Source organism: Sordaria macrospora, chromosome 5 (assembly GCF_033870435.1).
Source record: "Sordaria macrospora chromosome 5, complete sequence".
NCBI lineage: Eukaryota > Fungi > Ascomycota > Sordariomycetes > Sordariales > Sordariaceae > Sordaria > Sordaria macrospora.
The window spans coordinates 1,301,503-1,328,212 of record NC_089375.1 but is presented as its reverse complement, the minus strand read 5'-3'; the positions used below and the strand labels follow the sequence as shown (position 1 = coordinate 1,328,212).

Genomic DNA, 26,710 nt, shown 5'->3' with positions numbered 1-26,710 from the left:
GTATAATGACACTTATAAGACACTATAAGCGAACTTGATGTTTTGTTTTCTTCCCGAACACGTGATAAAAGTTGCTGACAAAGTTCAAGTGAACAAATATACGATTGCTTGATGCCATTCTTTGACTCGCATAAATCTGTAACATGCTATTCAATGCCAAAAAAGAAAAGAAGAAAAAAAAACCAGGTCCTGTTTCCCCGTCCTGAAGTTCGTATACATATACAGTAAGACCAAAACCCCAAAGCCATCCCCAATCAATCCGCAGTAGACAAAACCTTAGATAGCAATAAAGAAACTCTTCTCTCCCTCCTTCGGAAACACCCTCGCCCTCTCAACAATAGGATCCACACAAGCCAACCTGATCCTCTCCGGCGTCGCCGGGCTCTCCAGCCTCAACAACCCATCATCCTCTCCACCCTCGGCCCCAACCTTGGCCTTGACACCATACTGCGCTCTGGCGGCCTTTAGCGCATCGCGAATAGCAAAGAACACGGCACTGCCCATGAACAGCGGCGGCTCACCCACACCTCTACTCCTCTGAATTGTCCTCAGCTCCTTCCACTCTACGCCCTTGAGCAAGCTCACATTCCACTGCTGCGGGATATCGCGGAAGCCAGGGATCTTGTACGTGCCCGGACCGCGGGTGAACAAGTTACCCGCCATCGGCCCGTTGCGCATCCACAGCGACTCTTCCATGGTGAACAGACCGAGACCCTGGATGAAAGCACCTTCGATCTGGCCGTAGTCAATGGCAGGGTTGATACTCTGCCCGACATCCATCTTGATGTCAGCGCGCAAGCACGTCCAGGTACCCGTGAGCGTGTCGATCTCCACCTCGGAGACAGCGACGCCCTGCGTGAAGTAGAAGAACATCTTGCCCTCATTCTTGCCCCAGGTATAGCCGATCTCCGGTGTCTTGTAGAAGCCTTGGGCGGACAAGTTGACGCGGTCGAAGTAGGCCGCGTGGGCGATGTCCTTCATGGTGGCGTCGGGGCCCAGCTTCTCGCGGTAGGGGGCGAGACGCTCGTTGAGCTGCTGGCAGGCGTTGTAGATGGCGTAGCCGTTGAGATCAGAGGAGGCCGAGGCGGCGGTGGCGGACGCGTTGGCGACGGTGTTGGTGGCAGTTTCCGAGATGAAGACGTTCTCGAGGGGAACATTGAGAGCTTGGGCGGCGATCTGAGTCATCTTGGTGTGTAGGCCTTGACCCATTTCGGTACCGCCGTGGGCGACGAGTACGGAACCATCGTGGTAGATGTGTACGAGGGCACCGGCTTGGTTGAACCACAGCGCAGTGAAGGAGATACCGAACTTGGTGGGGATGATGGCGAGACCACGCTTGCGCCACTTGTGCTCGGCATTGTACTTGGCGATGGCCTCACGACGGGACTCGTACTCGGCCTCCTTCATAAGCTGATCCCACATAAGAGGAACGTGCCAGTCGTTGATCTCTTGGTTAAAGTGCGTACGCTCACCGGGCTTGTAGAAGTTGATCTCACGGAACCTCTCGACCGGCATGCCGAGACGGTCGGCAACTTCGTTCATGTAGGACTCTGCAATGAACATGCCCTGAGGACCACCGAAGCCACGGAATGCAGTGTTGGACATGGTGTTGGTCTTGCAAATGCGGCCGGTGACGTGCATGTTGGGAATGTTGTAGCAGTTGTCCGAGTGGGTCATGGCACGCTCGCAAACGGCAGCGCTCAAGTCCCAACACCAACCACCGTTGTTGAAGATATCGACCTCGAGAGCCTGGATCTTGCCATCCTTGTTGACAGCCATCTTCCACCGACCCAAGAAGGGGTGGCGTTGTCCGGAGGTGACCATATCCTCTTCACGAGTGAGCATGCAGCGGACTGGGCGGCCAGTCTTCTGTGCGGCAAGGGCGATGATGCTGCTAAGTTGCACCGACCTTGTCTCCTTTCCGCCAAAGCCACCTCCTAAGCGCTTGACCTTGACCACAATCTTGTTTGCGGCAACATCCAAGACACGGGCGGCATATGCTTGAGCTTCGTTGGGGTTCTGGGTACTAGAGATGATCTCCATCTCGCCGTCTTCGTGCTTGGGAATCGCCAACGTAGCGTTGGTCTCCAGGTAGAAGTGCTCCTGACCGCCCATTCTGGCCACGCCAGAGAAGACATAGTCAGAGTTTTCGAAACCCTCCTTGGTGTCACCCTTCTTAATCTCTCTAAAGAAGTCGAAGAAGCTCTCTTTTTCGATAGCCTCCTCCATGGTGTAGATGGCAGGCAACTCCTCGTATTCCACTTTGACAGCCCTGGCACCCTCGGCAGCACGGGCAGCTGATGTGGCAACAATGAGGCCAATGGGCTGACCAGCCGTGTAAACAATATCCTCAGCAAAGAAGACTTCTTGGTAGTGAGGGGCACCCCAGTGGTTGGCAGCGGCGTTGGGCATGTCATTCTTGTCAATGTAGTCAACAACTCCTGGAATATCCAGCGCAGCTGAAGCGTCTACCGACAGCAGCTTGGCATGCGCCTTGGTAGAGAGGACCATGCAACCGTACAGTTCGTTCTTGAGGGGTGGGATATCATCGGTGTACTGAGCCTCTCCCGTTACCTGCTTCAGGGCAGCAAGATGAGGGTTTGACTTTCCGACAGTTTCTTGCATGTAAGCAGCAGCCGCCTCCTTGTCTTGTTGGCCTGTAGAGATCTCTCTCTCCAGCTCAGGCACGGCCTCTTCATCAGCGTTGCTACCCAAAATAACCATGAACTCATGGTAGAACCGGTAGAAGAGACCGATGGCCAGCGATTTTCTGTAAGTGGCCATGCCTCCTGGAACGCTGAATGAGAGGTTGAAGTCCTGTTCCAGCGCGTTCATGACACCTTCCAGTGTCTCTTGCTCGGCGAACCTCTTGCCCAGGAGATATGAGTTTGCGGTCTTGGCCGCGACAGTGGTGGGCGCCATGCCACCGTAGACAAGGTTGCACTGGTCAACAACGCCATCCTCGTCGAGACGAACCCGGAAGGCAGAGGTAACAATAGCGATATCGTCATCTTTCCTCTTGGCTTGCTTGTAAGCCCCGAACAGCTCGTTCTTCTCCAGGGTCAACGGGACACGAATGGCCGCCAAGATAGCATCCTGTGGAAGCGCTGTGCGGCGATAGCCGGTGAAAAACTGGGCCATAGGGATCTCGGTCTCGACAATTCCGTTGTCACCGAGGGACTTGGCCACCAGAACAGCATCAGCGGCCAGCAGTACCGGGTTCAAATCGGAAATTGGCGAAGCAGTCACCAAGTTTCCTGCCGGCGTACCGACGTTTCTGATCTGCCTGCCAGCAAAGTACTTGAGCTGCTTGTACATGGCGTTGAAGATCTGTCCCCTCTTCTCTCCGTAGTGCTTGATGGCTTCCTGGCAAACATTCTCAAGATCGGTAAGAGTGATGTTGCCGCCCACCTCGAGGTGGTTCTCCTCGAAGGAGTACTGTCGAAGCTCGGGAATATCGCCGACAAATACAGAGATGGGATACTGAAGAGCCTTGAACTTGATCTCAATCTGTGTTTCTGTGCTGCCACCAATTATCTTGGCATTCGGGTAAACCTTCTTGATCTCGAGCAACTGTTCAAGCTTGGTAGGACGGAACCACCGTTTCCGCTTGTTTCCAAACAAAAGTGGCCTGAATTCCTGCTTCTTGAGTTGTGGCGGGAAGATGAGCTCGGTATCTGGGTTGTACTCGATGAATCCTGGAGGCGTGAAGCGCTTGATGGGCTGGTCGTCTCCGTTCTTGTTCGCTCCTCCACAGCCACCACCGCCTCCCTCCATGCAGCACCCACTGCCGCCATTCGCCTTGCTGTTACCGCAAGCCGAAGGGGCCTTCTTGGTGAAAGTGTGAGCAGCGTCTAGAATGGGGCGATATCCGGTACACCTGCAGAGGTTTCCATCGAAAGCCTCTTCGACGTCGTGCTCTGAGGGGCTGTCATTGTTACGCAGAAGAGCGTACAAGCTCATGACGATGCCGGGCGTACAGAAACCGCACTGGGAGCCATTTCCCTTGGCCACCCGTTCCTGGGCGGGATGTGGCTTCTTGACATTGCCGATACCCTCGACAGTGATGACATGCTTGCCGTCGACCGATATTAATGGTGCCAGGCAGGCGTTTACACTGGCATGGTAAATCTTGTTTGTTGTTGGGTTGAACTGGGAGACAACGACAGTGCAGGCTCCACAACCACCTTCTCCACAGCCGCTGTCAGGAGGAAACAATTCATGTCAGCAGTCGGCCAGGTACTTAACGTCATGGAGATATCTGGATGAGCATGAGCGTCAAACATACAGCTTTGTGCCCGTTAAGCCTATACCACGAAGGTATTCCAACAATGTGATCTCCGGGTCAATGTCATCCAAGACCACCCGGGTGCCGTTGAGGTAGAAACGAAGAGTGTCGTCGAATGTTGTTGTTAGAGATCCGGGCAGTGATCCCAAGTTTAGAGAGGTGGAGCCTGACTCCAGGGGAACAGCGCTTGGAGCCATGGTTCTGTGATGGATGAGGAGAATAGCAAAGAACAAACACGTTCTGTACCACAGAACAGAACCAGAAGCAGAGCAGAAAGACGAGGGTAGTTTGGGTGTTTACCCAGAAAATGAAGGAGATTTAAAAAAAGAAGAAAGCAAGATGCAAATCTTCACAAGTGGAAGGGTCCAGCAGAAGAAAAGCAAAGCGCAGTCCAACAAGGTCGGATCGGGGGGCAGATCAGTTGGCCCGATGCTGAGGTTGTACTTGTTAGTGGGAAGGCTTGCCTATCAGTGCGTTCCATCTATTATTGATAACCAAGTGTCAAACATGGACTTCTTGCGAATGCCGAGGGAAACAACAAGGCCTAGTTGAAGCCTAGCAAGGTTGACAGCAGGTGGCAACCCACTCTGTCATCAAATAGTCTTGTTTTTTCTGGGTGAGCTTTTGGGTGGTGCTTGGTTCGCCGGCGCCCGATCAGGTACGACCTCGTCCCTCATAAAGGGCGGCTCCACGGGGAACATGGGAGAGATATCAGGACGGAGCAGATCAGAACTCCAGGAAAGAGATCATGACCACTTGACCACCCTCAAAAAGCTTATCAAAAGGAAGGCGACATGGAGGGACAAGGCAGTTGACAAAGTGGGGTAACAGGCGGACGAACTCCTCCCCCACAGTCTCAGAATCCCGGAAGTGGCCATCCAAAGGGAAGGAGGGGAGTGCTCACTCGGCGTTAAACAGGAGGCACAATGGGAAACATTTGCGGAGGTCCTCGGCCGGTTCCGCCACCGTGAGAGGGAACAGTTTCACCCCAAGTTCGCTGCATGCCGTAGACCCGTTGGGCCTTTCTCCAGCTCCCCTTTCGGAGCATATCGCTTCTTATCGGTCCTCTCCATTGTCCTTTGACCCTAACCCTCTTACTTATCACTCTTGGCTTCCCCTCATTGCCCCTGTCGCCGTCCCATCTCCAAATTCACCTCACAACTTTCAACTCCTCAAAACGAATCGGCATGGACATTTTGCTTCATTTTCGACATGCCTGTTTGTGAACCGACCGCTTCCCTGCCGTTGCTGAGGCTCTTATGTCATCGTATTTATGGCCTTGTTACGGCCTGAGACGGTTCACGCACTGATCTTTGTTACTTTCAAGCACACCCTTCTTCTCCTGGCGTCACTTGCGAATAGGCTCATAGGGTCGTGATCACGATCTGCCGTCGCTTTGACGCTTGGAAAACATGGGACCCCTCCTTTCTCCGCATCGCGGCTATGCAATGACAAAGGACCGCTCTCTATAAAGCCTGGTACTGTCCAAGTTGTCCATTCGCAACCTCATTCGAGCTATGTCTGCTGCTGGTAAAGCTCGCCGGGTATTTTGACCCGCTTGAACTAAAGGGCCATGCAGAAATAGATGGGAGCGATATTGCTGGTCAACATCATGCTGCGTATCAATATGGAACGTCGAGAAGGAAAAGACTAGACAAAGTCAACAGCTTCCGCCGACCTTTATATGTACTAGATATTTCCCAAATACTCGTCAATAAAACTGATTTTCATTCTTTCTGAAGCTATTCACGCTCCTGTCATCAGCACATCTTCAAAACACTGACCTTCAACCTCCAAAATGGCAGGCCTCGAGATGGAAGACCTCAAATTCCACAACATAATCAACAACACCCTCCGCTCCTCACCCACCACCCACACCGTCACCAACCCCCGAACCGAATCTGCCCTCTGGCCCTGCCCCATCGCCTCTCCGGCTGACTTCGAAGACGCTGTCTCCTCTGCCAACCGCGCCTTCAAAACCTGGAAACTCACCACCCTCTCCGAGCGCCAGACCCTCCTAACCAAACTCGCCTCGCACCTCGAATCCCACCTCTCTCTCCTCTCCCAAATCCTCGCCCTCGAATCCGGCAAGTCCCTGCTCCTCTCCGAGCTCGACGTCCGCGGCGCCATCGCCCAATGCCTACACTACGCCGACCCCACCAACGCGCTTTCCGATCACATCCAATTCGAAGACTCCTCGGTAAAGATAATCGCCACGCACGTCCCCCTGGGCGTCGTGGCCGCCATCTGCCCCTGGAACTTCCCCTTGATCCTCTCCAACCTCAAAGTCGTCTCCTCGCTAGTAACAGGCAACCGCGTCATCGTGAAACCGTCCCCATTCACGCCCTACGCCGTGCTAAAATGGATCGAGCTCGTCGCTGCCGAGGAGATCTTACCCCTGGGCGTCCTGCAAGTTCTTAACGGCGGCGCGGATCTGGGTCAACAAATGACGCTGCACCCTGGTATTGCCAAAGTGAGCTTCACGGGGACTATTGCCGTCGGAAAAGCGGTGATGGCTGCTTGCGCGAAGACCCTCAAAAAAGTGACGCTGGAGTTGGCGGGTAATGACGCCTGTATTGTCTGTGCCGATGCCGATTTGCCAAAGGCAGTGAAGAGCGTGGCAGGCGGAGCGTTTTTTAATGCGGGGCAGGTGTGCGTGGCTACCAAGAGGGTGTATGTGCATGAGAGTGTGTATGAGGAGTTTGCGAGGAGACTTGTGGAGGAGGTTAGGGGGAGTTATACAGTGGTGGAGGATGCGAGTGTGCCGAGTGTTTTTGGGCCGGTGAGTAATAAGGTGCAGTTTGAGACGGTCAAGAGGATTGTGGAGGATTGTAAGAGGGGGGGTTATGAGATTGTTACCGGGGGTGAGGTCAGGGAGAGTGGAAAGGAAGAGGAGAAGAAGGGGTTTTGGCTGGAGCCGACGATTGTGAAGGGGCCGCCGGAGGATTCGATGTTGGTTAGGGAGGAACAGTTTGGTAGGTTTCATCTTTTGTTGTTGTCGAGTTCGGTGTTGAGTGGTTACTGACATTCCCTGATTACTAGGACCAATCCTACCCGTCCTGAGCTGGTCCGACGAAGACGATGTTATTAGCCGTTCCAACTTGGCTAATGCTGGGCTTGGTGCTTCCGTCTACTCATCCGATTTAGCTCAAGCCGAACGAATCGCTCGTCGTCTGGATGCCGGGAGTGTCTGGATCAACCAGGCCGAGAGACCACACATGGGCGCCTACTTCTCTGGCTTCAAGGACAGTGGTTTTGGCGGCGAGATGGGCAAGCAAGGCCTTCTGTCTTACTCGTATACCCAGAGTATTCATTTCGCAAAGTGATCCGATGGTGAAGGTAGGATGAGGCATGAGCATTGCAGATGGTGGCAGGTAGTGACGTGTTGAAAATTTGGCCGTGCTCAAAAAGGCCTTAAGATCGTTTCAATCGATCCGTACAAATAAAAACAAATTTTGAGCATGATACATGGTGTGAGAATCAATATACTCGGATATCAGAACATTGCCCTTCTCACATCTTGTTATGGTGCCAATGTCGAGAATCTCGAACCACCCCCATTACCGACTAGATCCGCAATCATCTCTCCCTATTCCTCCCGTCGTCCTCGAAATTCAACCTTATAAACTTGTCCTGCAACATCCTCTCAAAGCCTCCATCTGGACAATAATGTGCCAAATTCAGAGCACTAGATGCCCACTCCTTTGCTCGATCTCGCTCGTAAGCACCGTATAGGTCTATAGCATGATTGAACGCCGTAGCTGCCATCCACTCCAGCTCCTCTTCTGGCCAGCGGGCATCGCTCTGGTAACGTGAATAATGGTTAGCAACGAGCTGATCGTCAACATAGTAGTGGTCAAGAGCATCGAAATGAAAACTAACCTCGTGTAACTCCCTCGCCTTGCCACAAGCTTCCTGAAGCAGCTTCATAGCCAGAGTATCATCCAGCGGAAGTGTCGCCTGGAACAGACACCTTGTGTACTTGGCCAGCTTGACAGCGTCAAAGCTTTCCAGATCCCAGATTTCGTTAACGATCTTTCGCATGGTTGAGTAGAGGACTTCACAGAAGTCGGTGTCAGCAACCTCCACCCGATTACAAAGAAAGATAGCAAAGATCATACCTTGCCCAGGCACCTGTGCCCTCAAAAGACTATCCGCCATGGTCTGATATGCAACCGCACTCTTACACGGCACCGCCCTCTGCACGATCCCTCCCAGATCATCCCACTGGCCCAGCGCAATCGCTGCTTCAAAATCAAATGTTAGCAACGTCGCATGCTTCCGTACCATATCCGCTCGCGACTGCTCGTCCAGGCGTGGCAGGTACTCAGGAACCTGACTGTCGAAAGCCTGGACATGTTTTCGCATGAGTTGGTAGTCTTCGAGTTGCTCCTTGACATTGTCCAGGGTTCTGGCGAGCGAGGTGAGGGCTGAAGCGATGATGAACCGGGAGAAGAGGGCCTTGAGGGTGACTTCGACTTGAGATCCCACGTCGGCGGGGAAGTGGTTAATGATGTTGACGCAGGCAGTTAGTAGGCAGATTACGCACCGGAGGTCCCAGGTTGTGGTGTGTTTCAGGGCGAGGTTGTAGGCGTTCCGGCTGAACCATTCGAGTTCGTCGACCGTGAAGAGCTTGGGGGTTTTGGGATCGTTCCCCTGACGCTCAAGAGCATATACGACTGATGTTGTTAGTGAGGTCAAGCTAGTTTGCATAAAGCGTGCTTACCGATGTCAAACTGGCGACAAAGGTCTCTGATGAAATCTTCTTGTGTTTCATCTGGCTTCTCGGCCAATATGTTCAGGAGCCTTATCAGACATCTGAAGAGTGCTGGTAGGTGGATCGGGTTGGGATCTTTATACTCGTAACTCTCCTGAAGCTTCTTCAGCGCGGCGATGGCACAGAAGATGTCTCCCTTTTTGTGAGATTCCGCGATACAAGCCCCCAGAAAGTCGACATGGTTGGGTGCCTCGCCTATGGTATGAATGCACTGTTCCGCCAAAGTGCGATCTTCACATCGAATAGCCACTTTGAATGCCAAATAGGCAGTCATGGGCTCTCTCCAACTCTGCTTGGACAGATTGTGAACAACGGAGACAGCTGCTTCGAGCTCATTCCTCGCGAGCGCACAGAGGAGCAACTTTCTGTCTAGAGTCAGACTTTCGTTGTCCAAAGATAAAAAAATAGCACGACCAAATACCTTTCCAATTTTGCCATATTCCCAGGGCCGCAATTGTGGAAGATGGGGTGGAGTGAAAGACGGCACCAGTTCTCTGCTATGTCATACTGTTTTTGGCTGTAATTCGACTCCAGTTTCTTCCATATCAACTAGAACACAAGAAGTCAGCCATAGGCTGGAAAGGAAACTCGGGGTGTACATACTGCTTGTGCCGCAACAGCGGCTTCTGCACTCAACGGCCTCGTCAGATTTGAAAGAACACCCCGTACGGTTTCGATAGTTTGATTTGTATCTCTCTGGTTGGTGATCATCCACATACGGGTGATAACCGACTTTTCCATCCAACTATTATCGTTAACACCTCGTAACGAAAGGATGAATTCGTCTAATACCGCACAAGCAGCACCGGGACTTTTGTCATGTAGTTTCCTTATGTGATGTATGATCAACCTAAACCCGGCGTCGGAGGAGTTGAAGTCCTTGATCAGTCGTCGCAAGACGCCACCGTATGCGTCGTCGTCAAATATTTCCGCGGGTGTTTTCCGTAGCACCTCGAGCTTGAGAAGTGACACTACTGGCCTGTTGCCCACCTCTGACTCAATGTAGTCGACAAGCTGTGTGGCCTTATCGAGATCGGTTGAAATACCTGTGGCTAGAAGGGCGCTCACGAGTGCTTGTAATATGGCCAGTCGGAGCTCGAGTCCTTCACGAGAAAGATGTTCGAGATTTGGGGTGTTAATGACTTCGTTTGCTCGTTGTAACCATTTTGTGGCGGTAGGGAAGTCGTTGCGAGAGGCGAGCGACTTCCCAATTCCGTAAAGGACATCGGAAAGCCTTTCGGCGTAGTCGGGCGTTAGATGTTGGCGAAGACGTTCTGATTTTGTGTACATGTGTTCGGCAACATCAATATGGTTATCCGCCCATGACTGAGGAAACTCAAGGTTAGCTGACTGGTGATGGCAAGGCTTTTTCCGATGGTAACAAGAGCCTACCAGAGCTGTTCTTGTAATAAAGTATTCCACTTCCAAGCAGTTGTACTCATCCACCTCCTCTTTTGGAAGTGCTGATGCAAGATCCTGAAGAGAGCTCTTGTAGTCGGCAGCCTTTTGAAGTACTTCTGTCGCTAGTTCAAATTCCGAGCTTTCTGTACGAAACGCTCTGTATCAGCAACGCCGGATCGGGATGCCCAATGGGAAGAGAATGGGTTATTGTCCATACCAACACAGTCTCGCGCTGCCTTGAGCGCCAGTTTCACCACGTAAATCAGGTCTTGTGCCTTCCGCGTCTCCCTTGGGTTTGCGACCACGAGGAGATGGAAAGCTAGTACTCGTCCATACAAATAAAGCCTCTTCAGTCTCTTGTTTGTCGGATCGCATTCACGGCGCAGTCGAGTACAAATATTCCAGAGGCGGGTACCCTGCTGGTCTACCTCGGGGTCACGAGGGACCCCAGCGACAGGCTTGTGGGTATAAGTGTGAAGTTTCTTGCCATGTTGGTTGATTTGGTCGACCAGCTGGTCTGTTGCCGGCGCATCGCTTGGGTTACTCGAGAGGATTTTGTAGAGACCGCGAACAAAGTCTGGTGATGGAAGAGTCAATGTCAGCTTGATGTACGAGCGGGGAAGGAGGAAGGGAGTGCAAGATGACTGCGCACCCAACGCTGCTTCTATGCGCTTGTCAGTCTTGTTGACAGACTGCGACGCATCCTTGGTTCCCGTTGGGTTGGGCATGTTGCGACTGAAGACTGAGAAAGCAGCACGAAATGCCGCCAACATGCCTTGTGTGCAACTGATTATCCTCGAGCCGTGTTCGCCGGACAGAGCCCCGGGCGGGGTGATCGCATGGCAGAAACTCTTTGGCGCCGTGAAGAGGACAAGGGGGATTGCTAGAAGAAGAATACTAAAAATTCAGGGAGGTAAAAAGAACGACCATGGAACAACGTATCAGCCACAGTCAATAATATTTCATGATAACCGGCTGAGGACTGGTTCCTGAATTGAATTGCCGTTAGCAGGCTATGCTTTTCTTCGCTTGCTCGCCGGACGAAGATACGACCTTTTCTCAAATTGCGATGATGGAAGTTTGTGGTATCGAGTGATGACAGGAACAGTGAACTGATAAAATTTTGCCCAGGTGTACCCATCGGAATTAGGCATCACCCGAAGAAGCCTCCTTTTCTGCCCGCGGAAGGCGCGACCTTTCTCTTTCCCTTTTTGTTACCTTACTCCTTCCCCGTCTATCGATGTGCGCCAAATGCATATACCATCCCACATTAACGATATGCAACAGCAAATCTCCACCTCAAACATACCTTTGCCTTAATGATGGATAATAGCAAACGCAGGCAGTGTTCAACCGCCTTTCCATCAAAGCCACAAATTGCCTCTGCAAAACGGCTCAGAAATTATTCATTGCCAATGTGGCTCACAAGAGCGCTGCTCGGTGGAATAAACATTGCCGTAGTGTCATCCAAAATAGTATCATGGATCATGTGGCAAGAAGTTGCCCACAATCAAGCTGGGACTACGTGTACTTGTTAGCATTGCCATCATGAGTTGCCCCCAGAGAAAAGCTGGAGATCCGTTACAAACAGAAGACACTTACATCTTGTGATCGTCCCTGCGAATCCTGAAAGAAAAGCAGCAGTTCACGACCTTGGTCGTTTTGTCGTCGTTGGGGTTCTTGAGTGAACACGCTGTGATAAGAGTATCGTGAGCCGAGTCGAAGGCGATTGTGCCAAACTCTTCCCAGTATCTAACGTTGGACTCTTCCGTCAGGATCTCATGCAGAGCGATTTGACCCTAAGCGAGAGAATGTCAGCATCCTAAAAGCTAATTTCGTGGCGACGCATGGGGTCATTGTATCCTACCCCTCGTAAACTCTCTACCGGCACGCCTATGAGTTCCGCCATCTCTTTGTTTCCTCTGAAAATCTGTCCGGTTCGTCTCCAGCAACAGGCCGGAACGGCCATACTGGCGAAAACTCGGTCGTACTCCAAAAGCGTCCTCTCGAACCACATCTCCACCATCACCAGGTCCATATCGGTCAGGATTTGAATCTTCTCGCGGAATTTGGGTCGAAAGCGATCGATCTGCTTAAGAATCTTCTGCTTTGATGTTGGCGACACGTGTCCATCCAGGTAATCCGAAAGCCTCTTATAGCCAAGGATGTAGTTGAATGGTTTTAGGAGTCCGGCCTCATACTTGGCTCTTAGTAAACGCTGCATGCGCTCCTCCGGTGTGTCGTTTCCGGATGGATCTGCCGCTTGCAGATAGTATGCTTCCCGGGCATTTTCCAAGTTTGTACTCGCCGGCTTCCCTATCGCCGTTGTTTGGTCGCTACTTGGGGGTAACATCGAGGTCCCCTGTATGGCACTTGGGGGGAGCATGCCGGTATTGCTGCTGCTGCTTCCCTTGTTGTTACTATTGGCGTTGTTGGTGTTGTGATTGGCATTAGACAACCCCGACACCGCAGCAGACTGGTTTGCTCCCAATATTAGGCCCTGATCCTCGGACATGAAGGCCGACTCTTCAAGCAAGCCAGCGGTCAGGAATTCATTCAGTAGATTGAACTCATTGGTAACTTCCGGTGCCACCATGTAGTTTGGATGGAAGTTGTGCATGTCGTGATAGTGGTTTTGAGAGGTTAACCAAGAATCTGGAAGGCCGGCAACTATATTAGGCAAATTCAGCAACTGATTATAGTGGAGAAAGGCCGAAGGAGGATCCAGCGCCAATACTCACATTGATTCATGCTGCCACCTAGGGCATTGGCTTGTATTCCAGCAACAGAGCCTGGTTGCACGAGCTGGAGAGGAGCGCCCCGGCCCACGGCTGCTGCGTTTGCTACCTGGACATGTCCATTGCCCATACCGCCATCAAATCCGGGTGGTCTCATGGTTTTGTCCATAGCGTTGCGCCCGATATCCGACTGGGATTCGGAGTCATGTACGGTCGAAGTCGCAAGCGCGCTCTTAGCCTTGCGTGACTCAGTATCGCGAGGCTCATCGTGGCAGAGGTGACCGATATTTCGCTTTATGCATCTGGTACAAGGCCTCTCCTACAAAAGGTTGCGGCAGATTCGTTAGCCATAGCTCCAGCTCGGTGAAGGTGGGAGAACACATACAAGATCACACGTCATGTGCTAAGGCAGCCAAAACAACATAGTCAGCCACCAGAAGAACTAGTAAAGTTTGTGTATATCTAGACCGATTGGGGTGTCCTGCAGGACTCCGTAATATGGCAGTTACGGTAGCCTATGTGCGAAGCCTAGGTAACTAGCACGACAGGAGATGGGGTGTTGGCGGTGCATGTTGGTCGACTTACAGATCGGCGACAGTAAAGGCAGGCTACAGCAGACACACCAGACAAAGTTAGCAGGCTGAAGATAGGCGGTCAAGTAATGCAGACACAGAAAGACTGTGGAAAAGAGACTGTAGATTATTTACCATGATTGACCTTGCGGCGCTTTTTAGGCGCCTTTTGCACATCATCAGCGGGCGAGGGATGGTGATCCTTGGCCTTGGTGTCGCTTCCGGACTTGCTGTCCTTCATCCCCGCCTCTTTGCCGTGGGGCTTCTCCGTGGCTTCTGTTCCCGTCATTGCTTATCGAGTATGGAGGCTCCCATTGGATCTGGCGGTTACGCAACGGGCGTTGAGTTCACTGCTCATCTAAGCCAGGCCGGCGGCTCCTCGCAGGGGAATGGCGGCAATTCGATGTTGATTCAGAGCCAGCCTTTGTTGTAGTGGTTGGCGTGTGGTTCCTCTGCTTCTGTTCCCGGATACCGATATTCCTTTAAGTTGTGTTTTTGCTGCCACTGCTCTTCCAAGAACTTCCGATGTTGTTGACGTTTTGCGGATGTCTCCTCCAGTATTGTTCCCTGGTGCTCTGGTCGGATTCCCGGGTCGGTTCGTGGGTTGTGGTTGCCTCGGCCTGTCACTTTTCGGTATATAGCGTTCGCGTTCCTGTCTTTCTGCTTGTGGTTCGTGACTGTGTCGTTCCCGAGTGGTTTCGGTTTCGGTTATGCAGCTTCGGTTGACGTTGATTCCACACGGCAATGGTCGTCGAGACAGCAGTACGGCAGCTGGTAACTACAAGTAAGAATGGCGGTTCGTCTCGGGGAAAATGGCTCTCTTGTCAAAGTTCCGTAATCGATACACTTTTGTTGCCGGCACGGAGGGAACCTCATTGGCCTCCACTGTCGCGCGAGCTCAATTGCATGCGGCGTTCCCCATGTGGATGGAACCTGGAAGGATGCAGCAGACGGCCAGACCGGGACACCAAACGGCAGGGGTTCCTCTTGTCCGCCAGTTGTCATTCGTCAGCGGCCACTGAACTCCAAAAGGAGGGGATGGACGCCCACAGGTGCCTCGCTGCAGGGCTGCCCACAGTGTGTAACCGCTATAATCTTCCTTGCACACCCTCAGCAACGGGGAAGGGCTGGAAACAGCAGGTGGGGTCTTAAGTCTGGATTGTCCCTGATTTGGAGATCTTTGAGATGTTGATGTGTTGGGTGTCGGTGTCATGTGCCGAGGAGACAAGCAAGTTGTCACATATTGCCCATGCTCATTGAACAGAAGAGCGATAACGTAAAACTAAGAGAGAAAAGAGCGAGAGTGAGTTGGAAGTAGAAGACTTGGTAAGAAATGCAGAAAAACGAACCAAGAACGAGTTCTGATCATGCGTCCTCTTTCCGTTTCCAGAGCCTCCAATCAAAATCCAGGCCTTTCATGTACTTACATAATGCCCCGTATTATCGCATATTACACTCTGCTTGGTATTCACATGTAACTTCCAACCCATCAAACGCGGTTGGATGGCTTACTTGGCTTGGTCGACAGCGTCAGCATATCCGAGGCACATACGTATAAAGGCACCGACTGAATGATTTGGGGGGCTTGTCAAGGGAAAGATGAGCGATTCACGATCTGACGAGTACGCCATCATAGAGGTAACAGCGTGTAAGTAAGTACTCCGTCGAGTCGTAACTTTTAAATACACACGAGGACGGGATGTCTTGCCGCGATTTCCAGGCGATTTTGACTTGGCTGGGCAGGAACGGTTGTGCATGCTTGGTTTCGCTTTCCTCCTCCACGCAATTGCCTCGGTTGTTGCCTACCTAGTACTTCTAGGTTGTCATTCGACCGATGAAAGGAAGGAGCAACGAGGGTGCCTGGAAAAATTAGCACACTTCTCTCGTATGGGTGCCGTCCTCGTTTCTGTTGACAATTCAACTAAAGTCAAATGGCTACGAGTACCTCAGCATCATGATGATCAAGACCCGTCGATTATCCATCTTGTCCATAACTGAACATTACATCCACCTTTGTCCGCTTAGCCGGAATATGACACCAACAAGCACCAGCCAATCAGCGTGTCAAGTCCGGCGGCAGTCAGATATTGCGATACTTGTAAGCACTCTCGACTACAACCGAGACTTCTAACCAAGTTGTAGCTGCCTCTGAACATGTTGTCTGCCCACAAGGGGGCTGAGACCTCATCGTTGTCAGTTAACATCCTCCCCGCGAATGTGCCGCCGATCCTGCTGCTGACATCCACTTGACAGATTCAAAAAGATGTGTATTCGGAGTCGTCTTGTTTCACCATCAATCGAGGTTTCTGGGCGACAAACTGAAGCAAGTTCTCAGCCAAGATGATCTCATGGCATCGAAAATCGCGCGGTCGACCAGATGTCTGTTTGTTTGACGGCATACCTTTCTGCATGAGTTGCGACTTGTTGGCACCTTTGGACGACCTCTTACCCAGTCAGGTCCCATCAAACCCATTGGTACTATATCATGACAAAACAAAAGACCTATTACTCCATTGGCCAACTTCTGTTGATTAGGAAACTCGTTGCTACGACTCCAACGGTTGCGATATCTCATCTCAGATTGCAGAGATTCTCGACACCAAACCAACGGACGAGGAGACAGGAAGACAACTCACAGACCGGCATCAAAATGATCATGCCAATAACAGACTTTCTTCGAGGGAACCATTCTCTCAAGGTCGAGGACAAAGGCAAGGAGAGATAAACCCACTGTCGCCAAACCCACAAGAGCATATTCTTGTCGGGTCGGACAGTATTCGACTCTTGCATCTCAGCAGCGGCAACAAATCTGATCCACTGCATGGCCGTTTGGAAGTTTATCAGCTCAAATATTTTCCTGAATACGAGGCGCTCTCTTACACCTGGGGGACTGCATCTGGAAACTCTAGCAGGATGGGGAAGCTTTATCTGGGACGCGATTGGAGTATTCTTCTCATCACCGTCAACTGCGAGGCGGCTCTACGCGCCCTCCGCCTTCCCAATGCCGTCCGACGCATATGGGTCGATGCAATCTGTATCAACCAAGACAATGATACAGAGCGTACCCATCAAGTTTAATTGATGCCCGTAATCTATGCGACCGCAAGGCAGGTAGTCATCTATATCGGCAATGAAAGAAAGAAGATGGATATAGGGTGGACTTACAAAGTCAAACGATAATCGCCAACAGTCACTCGCAACCAGTGGGAGACCAATTGGGAGAATATGGACAGGCGACTAAAGCGACCCTAACTCCTTCGGAGCTGGATAATACAGGAGATTGCTGCTGCTAGGAAAGCTTGGGTCACCGACGGATCGTCATGGCAACCATGGCCCATCGTCGATGCCCATGCTGAAGGACAAGCTTCCAGGACATTCCTTCCTTGGACCAAGGACTTCGAGAAACGCAAATACAGGCTGTCTGGCCACCTGGTGAAGTTGGTTATGGACTCCTGGTCCTCACAGGCATCTGACCCACGGGACAAGATATTCACCCTTCTTGGGGTCATCACAGGGGCTGCAGCCGATGGGTTGATTGCGGACTATTCTCTTTCGGTCGAGCAAGTGTAAGTTGCTACCTACATGAGGTTCTCATAGTTAAGAAGTGTATAGACGCTGACTTTAGCTGTAGGTATACTGGTCTGGTCGCATTTGCCTTGACCAAACAAGGAGAGGTCAACATTCTCCGTTACGCTAGCGGATACGCAAAGTCGAGGAACCTACCATCTTGGGTGCCTGACTGGCGCCTCCTCTCGCGCGACTGGGGAATCATGCTACGAATGGAGCATATTGAGCTAGTACATTCTGATGCAAGGCCAGATGAGATTTTCCAGTACCCATGGCAGCTGCTTCGTTGGTGTGAAGAGAGATGGGTTCGGAAAAGGACTGATGTCATGTCTGATGAGCCCACCCTTCCCAAGGCGACAGTTCATGGACCTACCGGTACTCTATGCGTCCATGGGATTAGGCTAACAACCCTGACGAAGAAGTTTAAATGGCGTCACTTTTCAACACATGCCGTCTTTTTGGGGGACTTCCTCAGCATCACCGCACCGCAGGACTCGGGGTTTGATGACTCTGTCTATTTTCTCAGGGGGTTCGACGCACTAGTAGCTCTCCGCCCGGTGCGAAAGAATACCTCCGATGGGCTTCCCAGGAACGACCTTTTTACATTCGTCGGCTTATGCTATGTGACTCGTTCGACCTGATTACCCTACAAGTCTCGGACCATGAGGCGGACATTGCCGATGATATAGCACAAATATCACAGTGGACTGTCCTGCACGGTTCTACCGACTCCCTCGGAGGATTGCGCACGGAGAACACTCAAGCTATGTACCTGAAGCTGGCCGAGACGTGCTCTGCAGCCCATATGCAATATTCTGCATGGCAGATAACATTCTTGAAGAATCTCAGAGATCGGATCAACTTGGTTTGGGACGATGTTCTACACCGATTCAAAAAGGAACCTTTCGCGCTGACGGATGCCTCTGCCCCGTATCATTGGCGTACCCCTATTTTACTACCGGACTTAATAAAGGCATTTGGGGGACAGTCTGATTTCTGGTCCATGATCATAGGCCAACTGATTACTGCTTCGATGTCGTCTGATGAAGAGACAAAAGAGAAGATTCGACAAGAGCGGCGGCGGCTACAGGCACTGCGCAAGAACATGAGCCTCTTGAGTGTTACATGCAAGGCAACGGAGACAGAAACTGCCCTGAACGCACGCATTTCCGAAGAGCTTGATTTGCTTGCTAGGGATCGTCTCCTATACATCCAGCAACTGCACACTCGACGGCAAAGGGAAGGTGACAGATACTGTCCCAGATGGTACGACTTTGCGGGCATCAGTTTCTACTGGTACAACATGCGACATATCCATGGCGACAAAGCTGCCGACTACATCGAACAGGCTCTGGCGTATATGGATATCGCGCACACGGAGAACTCGATCACAGCGGCGTCTGTGTTAAGGGCTAACATCGATGCAGCAACAGAGTATCGAAGAGCAACGCGCATAGCCTCGATGGAGGTTAAGTTGACGGCCAAGTCGTTGGAGCTCCCAATGCTTGAAACGGACCCGGAAGAGAAGATGGATGACTGGCAAAATATATTCATCATATGACTTATTTATGCCATGGCCTTCTCTTCGGACCAGTCTGAAAGTGGCAGGGAGCCCGGATCCTTTAACCTTTGTGAACTTCTCAACTGGCAATATCGATTGCTCGATGTCTAGAGGACGGCGGTGTTGTTTTTGGCCACGATACCAACAAAGCTAGAACATCGCATTAGTGAGAAGGAAGGATGTTCCCCTCAGTCATACGAATCCCTTCTAGCCTGATGATAGCTCAGTAAGCAACCAGCAGCTTCCACCCACCATGACAATTGCCTAGCCATGACTACTAAACGTTATTATTACGGTGGCGTCAGCTTCAATATGCTACAAATGTGCTTCTGCCTGCTAAACCGAAGGTGAACATTTGCCCGAGTGACGCCCACCTGTACACACATGTTCCGGCTGCCTGCTGAAGAGAAGTCGCTAACTGCTGACCAAATTGATAGGAGAAGAGGCTGAGACGAGCTGAATAAAGATTGATGCAAGTATTGCCAACGGAAACCATATCGCCTACGGTTTGATGAATCCTTCGATCGTAAACTACGCTACTGATGGTGAGCTACTAGCCTCGGCCGCTGCTGCTGACTGCATGATGTAGGTGAGACGAACGTTTTAGCGGGAGCAAGCCTCGTGATGATACGACTTTGACGCTTGAAGAACTCGGGAATGATGGTCTCGAGAACTTCATATTACTCAAAAAGCATGTATTTCAAAATTTGCAAAGTCACATTAGGGATCGCAGGGCACAATGCTGAGCTCTTGTTGAGGACGTGGAGAAGGAATTGATCAGGTAAGTAGCTGCCTCTTTCCGGGCGCGGGCCGGGACGGAGATGGGCTCGAACCGCGGGGTTCTTTTCTCTGTCCCCGCGGCGGCTGGGCTTTCTGACACTGGGGTCGGGGACGGGAACATGAAGATGAATGGTCAACAATCGGGTACCACCTGCATGGAGCTAGTGGCCCTACAAGGACATGGCTAACTCCCTCTCTTCAGCCCTGCCCAACTCCTTACCCCTCCTTGTTTCTGGGGAGCTTGTGCCGCCATACCACAGGACAATCTGATCCTTCATCTTCAAGCCCAGCACTTGGCCAACTCAATGGTCGAACCTGCATGGCCTCCGTAGTAGGTTTTCAATGTATCAAACGGCGAAAGTATGAAGGTCCATCATCTTTGTCTCTGCCACTGTCTCAGTCACCCCTCCGTGTTGGTACCTTGAGGTGCCCTTTCCAAGGTGAACCTTCTCTTGTCTTGTTTGCTTCATTCCCCCCCTCATGAGATCCTCGCGGGTAAGACGAAGTGGTGCCATGCAGAGCCTCGTTGCAACCCCCTTTCACAGCACATGGAAAACGAATGGTTGTGGGACTAATTGGCGTAGGTACTACATTGGTGATAACCCAACGCGCAACCTGGTGGATCACAGTCTATCTTGTGTCCTTGGTATGCACTAACTGCCAATAAACCACCCTTAGTCCCGCTGACATGGATGGGTTTGGGATCACATCATCCTTCTGTAAGGCTGTCAGCCAAACCCCAGGAGGTGAGATGGTGATACCTTACCATCCTATAGCTGAAGGTCTCTTTGCTTGGCCTGCTGAAGACGCTTGGGAGTATGGTTATAAGTTGTAAGACGCCACCCCAGCTTGGGAGCGGTGGCATCTCCCCCTTCCCTCCCTCAAGCTTCCTTTGAGTTGTCTTTGACTCTTCGTTGTTGACTTCTTGTTACCACGGATTCAACCATTTGATTCCCTAGGCCATACATAGCCTCCTTTCTCAATATCTTTTCCTCCTTAGTGGTTATATCCTTCCTACAAGCGTACTAATCTCACCATGACCACCCCTGCCCCCGCTGTCCCCAAGAAAAAGGACTTCAACAAGACTCCCCAGGAACTCGTCACCGAATTCTGGGACCAGTTTTTCGTCAAGAAACCAGGAAAGGTCACTAGGATCTTCCCGCGCAGCCTCTATGAGACTCTTCTCCCACCTTCACAGCCACAAGGCGTCAGCTCCTCCCGCAATGCCACGGATAGCTACCTGGCTGCCGTCAAGGAGTGCAAGGAGAAGGTGAAGCGCATTGTCCGAGAATGCGAGCGCACCAACGAGAAGTTCACCGACCCTGATTTCGATATCGAGGGTGACCTTGAAATACGCAACTGTCTCCACGGACTCACCCATGACGCCGACCTAGAGGAGTTCTACGGCGTGCTCGAGCAGCTGTACGACTCGGGAGCCGCCAAGGGCGGCAAAAAGGGCACCAACTCACGCGCCCGCGGAGCTCCTCGCAGTGCCGAAGATGCCCTCGACACCCCGGCGGCACCCGAAGGTGCGAAAGACCGCGAAGGTGTTAAGGCCGGTTGGCGTGAGACTTTCTCTCCCGGCTCCGTCCACCGCCTCGACTGGATCTTTGAATCACCCCAGTGGACCAAGGACGGCTACTCGTCGTCAGACATCAAGCAGGGCTGCGACGGCGACTGCTGGTGGCTAGCCGCCGTGGCCACTATCGCCCACCGCAAAGATCTCATGGACAAGGTCTGCGTTGCCCGCGACGAGGAAGTCGGCGTCTACGGCTTTGTCTTCTTCAAAGACGGGGAGTGGACCAGCACCGTCGTCGACGACAATCTCTACCTGACGGAAGAGGACTACAGGTACTACTACGACGAGTACGATCCGACGGGGAAGAAGGGGCGTAAGCACCGCAAGGACAAGCAGACGGGGTCCGAAGCCCTGTACTTCTCCCAGTGCTCTGACCCGAACGAGACCTGGCTGCCCCTGCTGGAGAAGGCCTATGCCAAAGTCCACGGCGACTACGAGGCCATTTCCGGCGGTTGGCCCGGTGAGGGCGTCGAAGACATGACGGGCGGCGTGTCTGCCATGTTGCAGTCCAACAGGGTGCTGCGGAAGGATAAGCTGTGGAAGGAGCTGGTGAACTCGAATGGCAACTTTGTCTTCTCGTGCTCTGCTCACGGCTATGCCTCTACGAGAGGTAGCATGGCCAACGGCCACGCGTATTCCATCCTGAAGGCCACTGAGGAGGTCGATGAGGATGGCAGGAAGGTCAGATTGGTGAAGATTCGCAACCCCTGGGGCGAGCGGTCGTCGTGGGGAAGTGGCGAGTGGGATGGGCCTTGGTCGGACGGATCTAAGGAATGGACGCCGTATTGGTATGTTACCCCCAGACTTGAGATGGCCACTTCTCTGTAGCATGGCGGATACTGATTGGAGATAATTCCCAACAGGCTCAAGAAACTCGACCACAAGTTTGGCGACGACGGCGAATTCTGGATGTCGTACCAAGACATGCTGGATAACTTCTTATACCTCTACCGGACTCGTCTCTTCGATGACAAATGGAATGTAGTCCAGCAATGGACCGCTGTCACTGTTGGCTGGATTGCCGGCTATCTGAACAAGAAGTTTGTCATTGATATCAAGAAGGGAGGAACCGTGGTGATTGTGCTGAGCCAAGTTCGTGACCCTTTCCCACGTATATCCCGGCTGTTCTTTCTTATGCTGATAATTCCCTACTTAGCTTGACGAGCGGTACTTCCAAGGCCTTGAAGGACAGTACAGGTTCATCCTCCACTTCGTCCTACAGGATGAGGACGGGAAGGAGCAGCTCTGCCGCGTGCGTCCCACCCTTGACTGGAGTTCTCGATCGGTCAGCTGCGAGCTCGATCTCGAGCCTGGGCGCTATGAAGTCTTGCCCAAGATCACGGTCGAGCGGGATACCAGCCAGCGTATGGTCGAGGATGTCGTCACTCGATGGTATGTAAACCCCTTGCCCAAGTAACTTCCTTGAGGAGACTGTTTGTAAACTAACGACAACTTATTCACCAGGGCCGAGGATAACCCCACTAAGCTCCGTCAAATCGGTATGCAGTACGATCTCGCCCACGCCAAGGGCGGCGTCCCTGACGAGGACGAAATCATCACCCAGAGGAAAGAAGAGAAAAAGAAGAAGGAAGAGGAAAAGAAGGCCAAGGCCAAGGCCAAGAAAGAAAAGGAGCGCAGAGAAAAGAGGAAGGAGAAGCAGGTTCAGATCACCATCAACGTGCCGGAGGGTACTACCGTGGACACTTCCGGCGCTGGCACGGCCAACGTGGAGGGTGCTGATAAGAAGGAGACAGAGAAGACAGAGGAAAAGAAGGAAGCAGAGAAGACAGAGAAGACAGAGGAAAAGAAGGAGAAGGCAGAGGAAGAGGAGAATTTTGAGGATGCTGTCGAGGAGAAGTCCAAGGAGGACGGTGAGAAAAAGGATGGCGAGAAGAGGACGGTCGATTCCAAAAAGGTAAGTGCCCCTTCGTCATCATCCAAGAGCGCAAACCATGGTGAAGGAAAGAAGACTGAGAAGACTGTGAAGGAGGGTGAAAAGAAGGAAGACACTACTGCTGCTGCTGCTACTGTTGTAGAGGAGAAGCCCGCAGAGGCCGAGAAGAAGGCAGAAGAGAAGCCAGTTGAGGAGACGGCGCCAGTGCCAGTGGCTGCGACTGAAGAGGTTGAGGAGGAAGACCTATCTGAAGACGAGGAAGAAGAAGAGGAGGAGCCCAAGATCGAGTACGAGGAGGGCAAGATTCCCTGGAATGCTGTTTGTGTTGTTGGCTTGAGGGTGTATGCTCAGGATCCCGATGTCACGGTCACGCTGGCGACTCCGAGCAGTGCGGAGGAGGGGGCAAGTCTTGTTGTGGATCAGCATGCTGTTGGGGCTACTATTTGAGAAGGAATTGTGAGTTGGGTAGTGGATTGGAAATATGTCAATGAGTATAGATTTGTATTTGGTAAATTGTGAGGTAATAAACGAAATCGATGTCTCTTCGCCCAAGCTCGCAGTTCACGTTCTCGAGACAGGTTAAGCGAGCTACTGTTCTGTGACTAACTGTGCATTAACACTTCAGATGCGAAACCAGCAGGTATTACGTTAGTAAATATTCAACCCCTCAACACAAGAAAGTTGATGTTGAAAGTTGAGAAGGGATCGCGGGGTGGTGTTGGCTATCAAGGTTCCCGTCCCCTGCAGGGTATCGCTAGCGCAGGGGCACGATAGTGACGTTATCAGAGCTAAGACCCTGAAAGATAGTGAGTACGTCAAGAACCTATGTTAGTGAAGCTATTGAGGACCTTTGAACCAGATAATACACCCAATTCTCCATCCTATTCCATCCTAATTACTGCAAGCTCATGAATCATGGCAATGCAGCCATTTCTACGCCACGTGACGGCTTCGGACAACAGGCTGTTTGCTGGCATTCGGGTACCTGGCTTAACATCCACTGGTAAACGCAGGTGACCTCGGTTGACGTCTGTCCCCAGCATTCACAGTCCCCTATCGCCTTATCGGTTATCGGGTCTGGGGCTGTCCGTACCTTGCGTCGCTCGCTCTTCGGCCTCGACTCTCCAATTCATCCTCTCGCCATCACCAAACCGCCCCTCAGTTTTACTCCAGTGTCGCCGTATAAGACAATTCCGTAGTCACCTGAAGCGGCTGACCTGAGTCATGGATAGTTACTGATACTAATTACAATTCAATCTGTGCCGTTTCTTTTTCATTTTCAGATCCTCCGGGCCCCCCCTCTCCTTCTCCGCAACAACATGATTCTTGGAAAGTGGTGACCGCCTCGAACAACGACGACACCTGCCCACCCCACACCTACAGCCTTTGAACAAAACCTGGAATCTATCATATATACCTTCCTTCTCAAATTGCCTTCATCTCCTTCCAACAATTCGCGCCGTGATACCCATCCATTTCTTCTCCCATCTTCAACAAATCAACCAACAATCAACTGGAATAACAGCCCTGGAGTGGATGGACAACAGCAAGATCGGCCTCTCGTCACCATAACAAAGATACCCGACCTTGCCAATGTCATTCGAAATGCCGCCGCCGAATACACCTGAAGAAGGAGTAGCAGCTCCTACGACCTCTACGCGAACTGAGGCACGCCGGATGCTCGGCTCCGGGGTCCCCTCTACAATTTACGATTCTCCTGCCTCTTCCTCGGACGGCTCCAGACGCAGCTCACTTGCCGATTACGACCCGTATCAAGTCCCTTTACGAAGTCATACGCAAGCTCATATTGAAAATGGGATCGACTACCAGGCGCTCGACTATGCCCAACAGGTTGACGAGGCTTTGTTATGTCCCATCTGCCACACGCCCTTCTTCATGCCTATGACCACCAAGACGTGCGGCCACACCTTTTGCGCCTCGTGCCTCGACCGCGCTCTCGAGACCCAGCACGCATGCCCCATTGATCGTCGACCCCTCGATATCAGCCGAGACATCAGCCAAACCCGAACCCGCGTGATACTCGACCAGCTCGACCGTCTCAAAGTCAAGTGCCCAAACACCGGCTGCGATCACGTCTGCTCACGGGAGCTCCTAGACGGCCACGTTGAACGTTATTGCGAATATACCCTTGTCAGCTGCCCCGACCCTGATTGCGACGAGACGATCTGGAGGAAAGATGCACGCCCCGAGAATGGGTGTCTCCATCACGTTACGCTGTGTCCCTACTGCGAGATGGCCCTCACTTTCAACGACCTCGAGAGGCACTACGACCAAGAGTGTAAGGGACAAGAAGCGGAGTGCCCACACTGCGACGCCGTCGTCGTCCGTCACCGTCTGGCTAAACACATTGCTACGGACTGTCGGGAGGTTGAGACACACTGCAAGTTCCAAAGCGCTGGGTGCAAACAGTTTGCGCGGAGGAAAAATATCGAAGAACACCAGAAGGACGGGTGCGTCTATGAGGCGATTGCGAAGCTCATGCAGGCGCGCGAGGAAGACCACAAGATTATCAATGAGTTGAAGGGACGACTAGACGCTCTAGACGGACGGACACGGCACCTGGAAAGATACGGTGGTGGCGGTGGTGGTAATGGCAGCAGCAGTGGTGTACGGGAGTCATCTGCATTCACCAGAGCAACAGCAGCACCACCAGTATCAGGCCTAACTGCCCATGCCCTCAACAACTTGAACCGTATGCAGCCGCCTACATCAGGTTATACAGACCTCATGGAAGCCAACCAGAATATCACTCTGGACGACCTCTTCGAGACGTTTGAGAATGAAAACAACCAACACAATGACAGCAACTACAGCAGCCCACGAGAAGCAGCAGCAGCAATGGCGACAGATGCATCGCCCATTCCCGTGGCATACAACAGTGTTAGCGGGCCTTGGGAGTCAGCAGAGGATTACATGCTCGCCCAGTTTGAAGCAATGGAGGCCAAAATCGAAGACCTGCGGAAGATGATGGTGGAGCTTGACGGAAGACACACCATGAGGCTGGTCAACGACACAATGCGGATGAACGAGCAGATCGCCGAGCTTGGGAGCAAAGTAGGAGTATTAGGGATGCATACCACCTGGTTGATGAGTATGCAGAGGCAAAGTCGGGGACAGCAGAGTGGTGCTGGGTCAACGACTGGCAATGCAAGATCCAATATGTCTACTACTGGTGGTAGTGGTGGTGGTGGTGGTGGTGGGAGTGGCAGTACTGCTGGTAACAATGAGGAGGGTAGAGGCAGGACAACTACGACAACGACTGGTGCTTCTGGCTCGTCAAGGACGGCGACACAGACTTCACAGCAGGATAATAGGAATCGGGCGGATGGAGAGGGTGCGAGAGGCAGGTATCTCAATACTAGTGATATCCCGCCGGTGAGGAGGAGTAGCGTGGGGAGAGGTGAGAATCCACCGCGACTATGATGGATCGATGTTTGGTTTACGTCCTGGGCAGTGTATCTGAGTGGTGAGCCTCCGAGTGGTATAAACTGGATGGTCTTTGTTGTTGGAGTGGAATATATACTATCATGTC

General features: G+C 52.1%; 7 protein-coding genes across 7 annotated transcripts; 4 read left to right on the top strand and 3 right to left on the bottom strand.

The window, feature by feature from the left end:
- Nucleotides 1–34: 34 nt before the first annotated feature.
- Nucleotides 35–4,650, bottom strand: SMAC4_04084 (uncharacterized protein). Its single transcript, XM_003346603.2, has 2 exons — nt 4,289–4,650; nt 35–4,201 (listed from the first exon to the last, which is right to left on the bottom strand). Exons 1-2 carry the CDS (start codon nt 4,483–4,485, stop codon nt 277–279), a joined length of 4,122 nt encoding a protein of 1,373 aa, XP_003346651.1. The 5' UTR covers nt 4,486–4,650; the 3' UTR covers nt 35–276.
- A 1,436-nt stretch (nt 4,651–6,086) lies between these two features.
- On the top strand, nt 6,087–7,614 carry SMAC4_04083 (uncharacterized protein; the record flags this gene model as incomplete). The annotated part of the gene is made up of 2 exons (XM_003346602.1): nt 6,087–7,263; nt 7,331–7,614. 2 exons carry the CDS (start codon nt 6,087–6,089, stop codon nt 7,612–7,614), a joined length of 1,461 nt encoding a protein of 486 aa, XP_003346650.1.
- Nucleotides 7,615–7,672: 58 nt separating this feature from the next.
- SMAC4_04082 (uncharacterized protein) lies at nt 7,673–11,273 on the bottom strand. Its single transcript, XM_066090049.1, has 9 exons — nt 11,119–11,273; nt 10,684–11,043; nt 10,458–10,609; nt 9,669–10,391; nt 9,487–9,614; nt 9,015–9,430; nt 8,410–8,967; nt 8,171–8,346; nt 7,673–8,092 (listed from the first exon to the last, which is right to left on the bottom strand). Exons 1-9 carry the CDS (start codon nt 11,237–11,239, stop codon nt 7,868–7,870), a joined length of 2,859 nt encoding a protein of 952 aa, XP_065947125.1. The 5' UTR covers nt 11,240–11,273; the 3' UTR covers nt 7,673–7,867.
- Nucleotides 11,274–11,372: 99 nt separating this feature from the next.
- SMAC4_04081 (uncharacterized protein) lies at nt 11,373–14,598 on the bottom strand. Its single transcript, XM_066090048.1, has 7 exons — nt 13,912–14,598; nt 13,790–13,812; nt 13,590–13,607; nt 13,208–13,523; nt 12,334–13,136; nt 12,069–12,265; nt 11,373–11,987 (listed from the first exon to the last, which is right to left on the bottom strand). The coding sequence occupies exons 1-7, from the start codon at nt 14,063–14,065 to the stop codon at nt 11,945–11,947; spliced, it is 1,554 nt and encodes a 517-aa protein (XP_065947124.1). The 5' UTR covers nt 14,066–14,598; the 3' UTR covers nt 11,373–11,944.
- Nucleotides 14,599–15,251: 653 nt separating this feature from the next.
- Nucleotides 15,252–19,248, top strand: SMAC4_04080 (uncharacterized protein). Its single transcript, XM_066090047.1, has 4 exons — nt 15,252–15,968; nt 16,030–17,342; nt 17,408–17,573; nt 17,870–19,248. The coding sequence occupies exons 2-4, from the start codon at nt 17,221–17,223 to the stop codon at nt 18,902–18,904; spliced, it is 1,323 nt and encodes a 440-aa protein (XP_065947123.1). The 5' UTR covers nt 15,252–15,968; nt 16,030–17,220; the 3' UTR covers nt 18,905–19,248.
- A 1,295-nt stretch (nt 19,249–20,543) lies between these two features.
- SMAC4_04079 (uncharacterized protein) lies at nt 20,544–23,782 on the top strand. The gene is made up of 4 exons (XM_066090046.1): nt 20,544–22,051; nt 22,127–22,355; nt 22,420–22,655; nt 22,728–23,782. Exons 1-4 carry the CDS (start codon nt 20,721–20,723, stop codon nt 23,602–23,604), a joined length of 2,673 nt encoding a protein of 890 aa, XP_065947122.1. The 5' UTR covers nt 20,544–20,720; the 3' UTR covers nt 23,605–23,782.
- A 155-nt stretch (nt 23,783–23,937) lies between these two features.
- Nucleotides 23,938–26,601, top strand: SMAC4_04078 (uncharacterized protein; the record flags this gene model as incomplete). Its single annotated transcript, XM_003346597.2, has 1 exon — nt 23,938–26,601. Exon 1 carries the CDS (start codon nt 24,751–24,753, stop codon nt 26,599–26,601), a length of 1,851 nt encoding a protein of 616 aa, XP_003346645.2. The 5' UTR covers nt 23,938–24,750.
- Nucleotides 26,602–26,710: the final 109 nt, after the last annotated feature.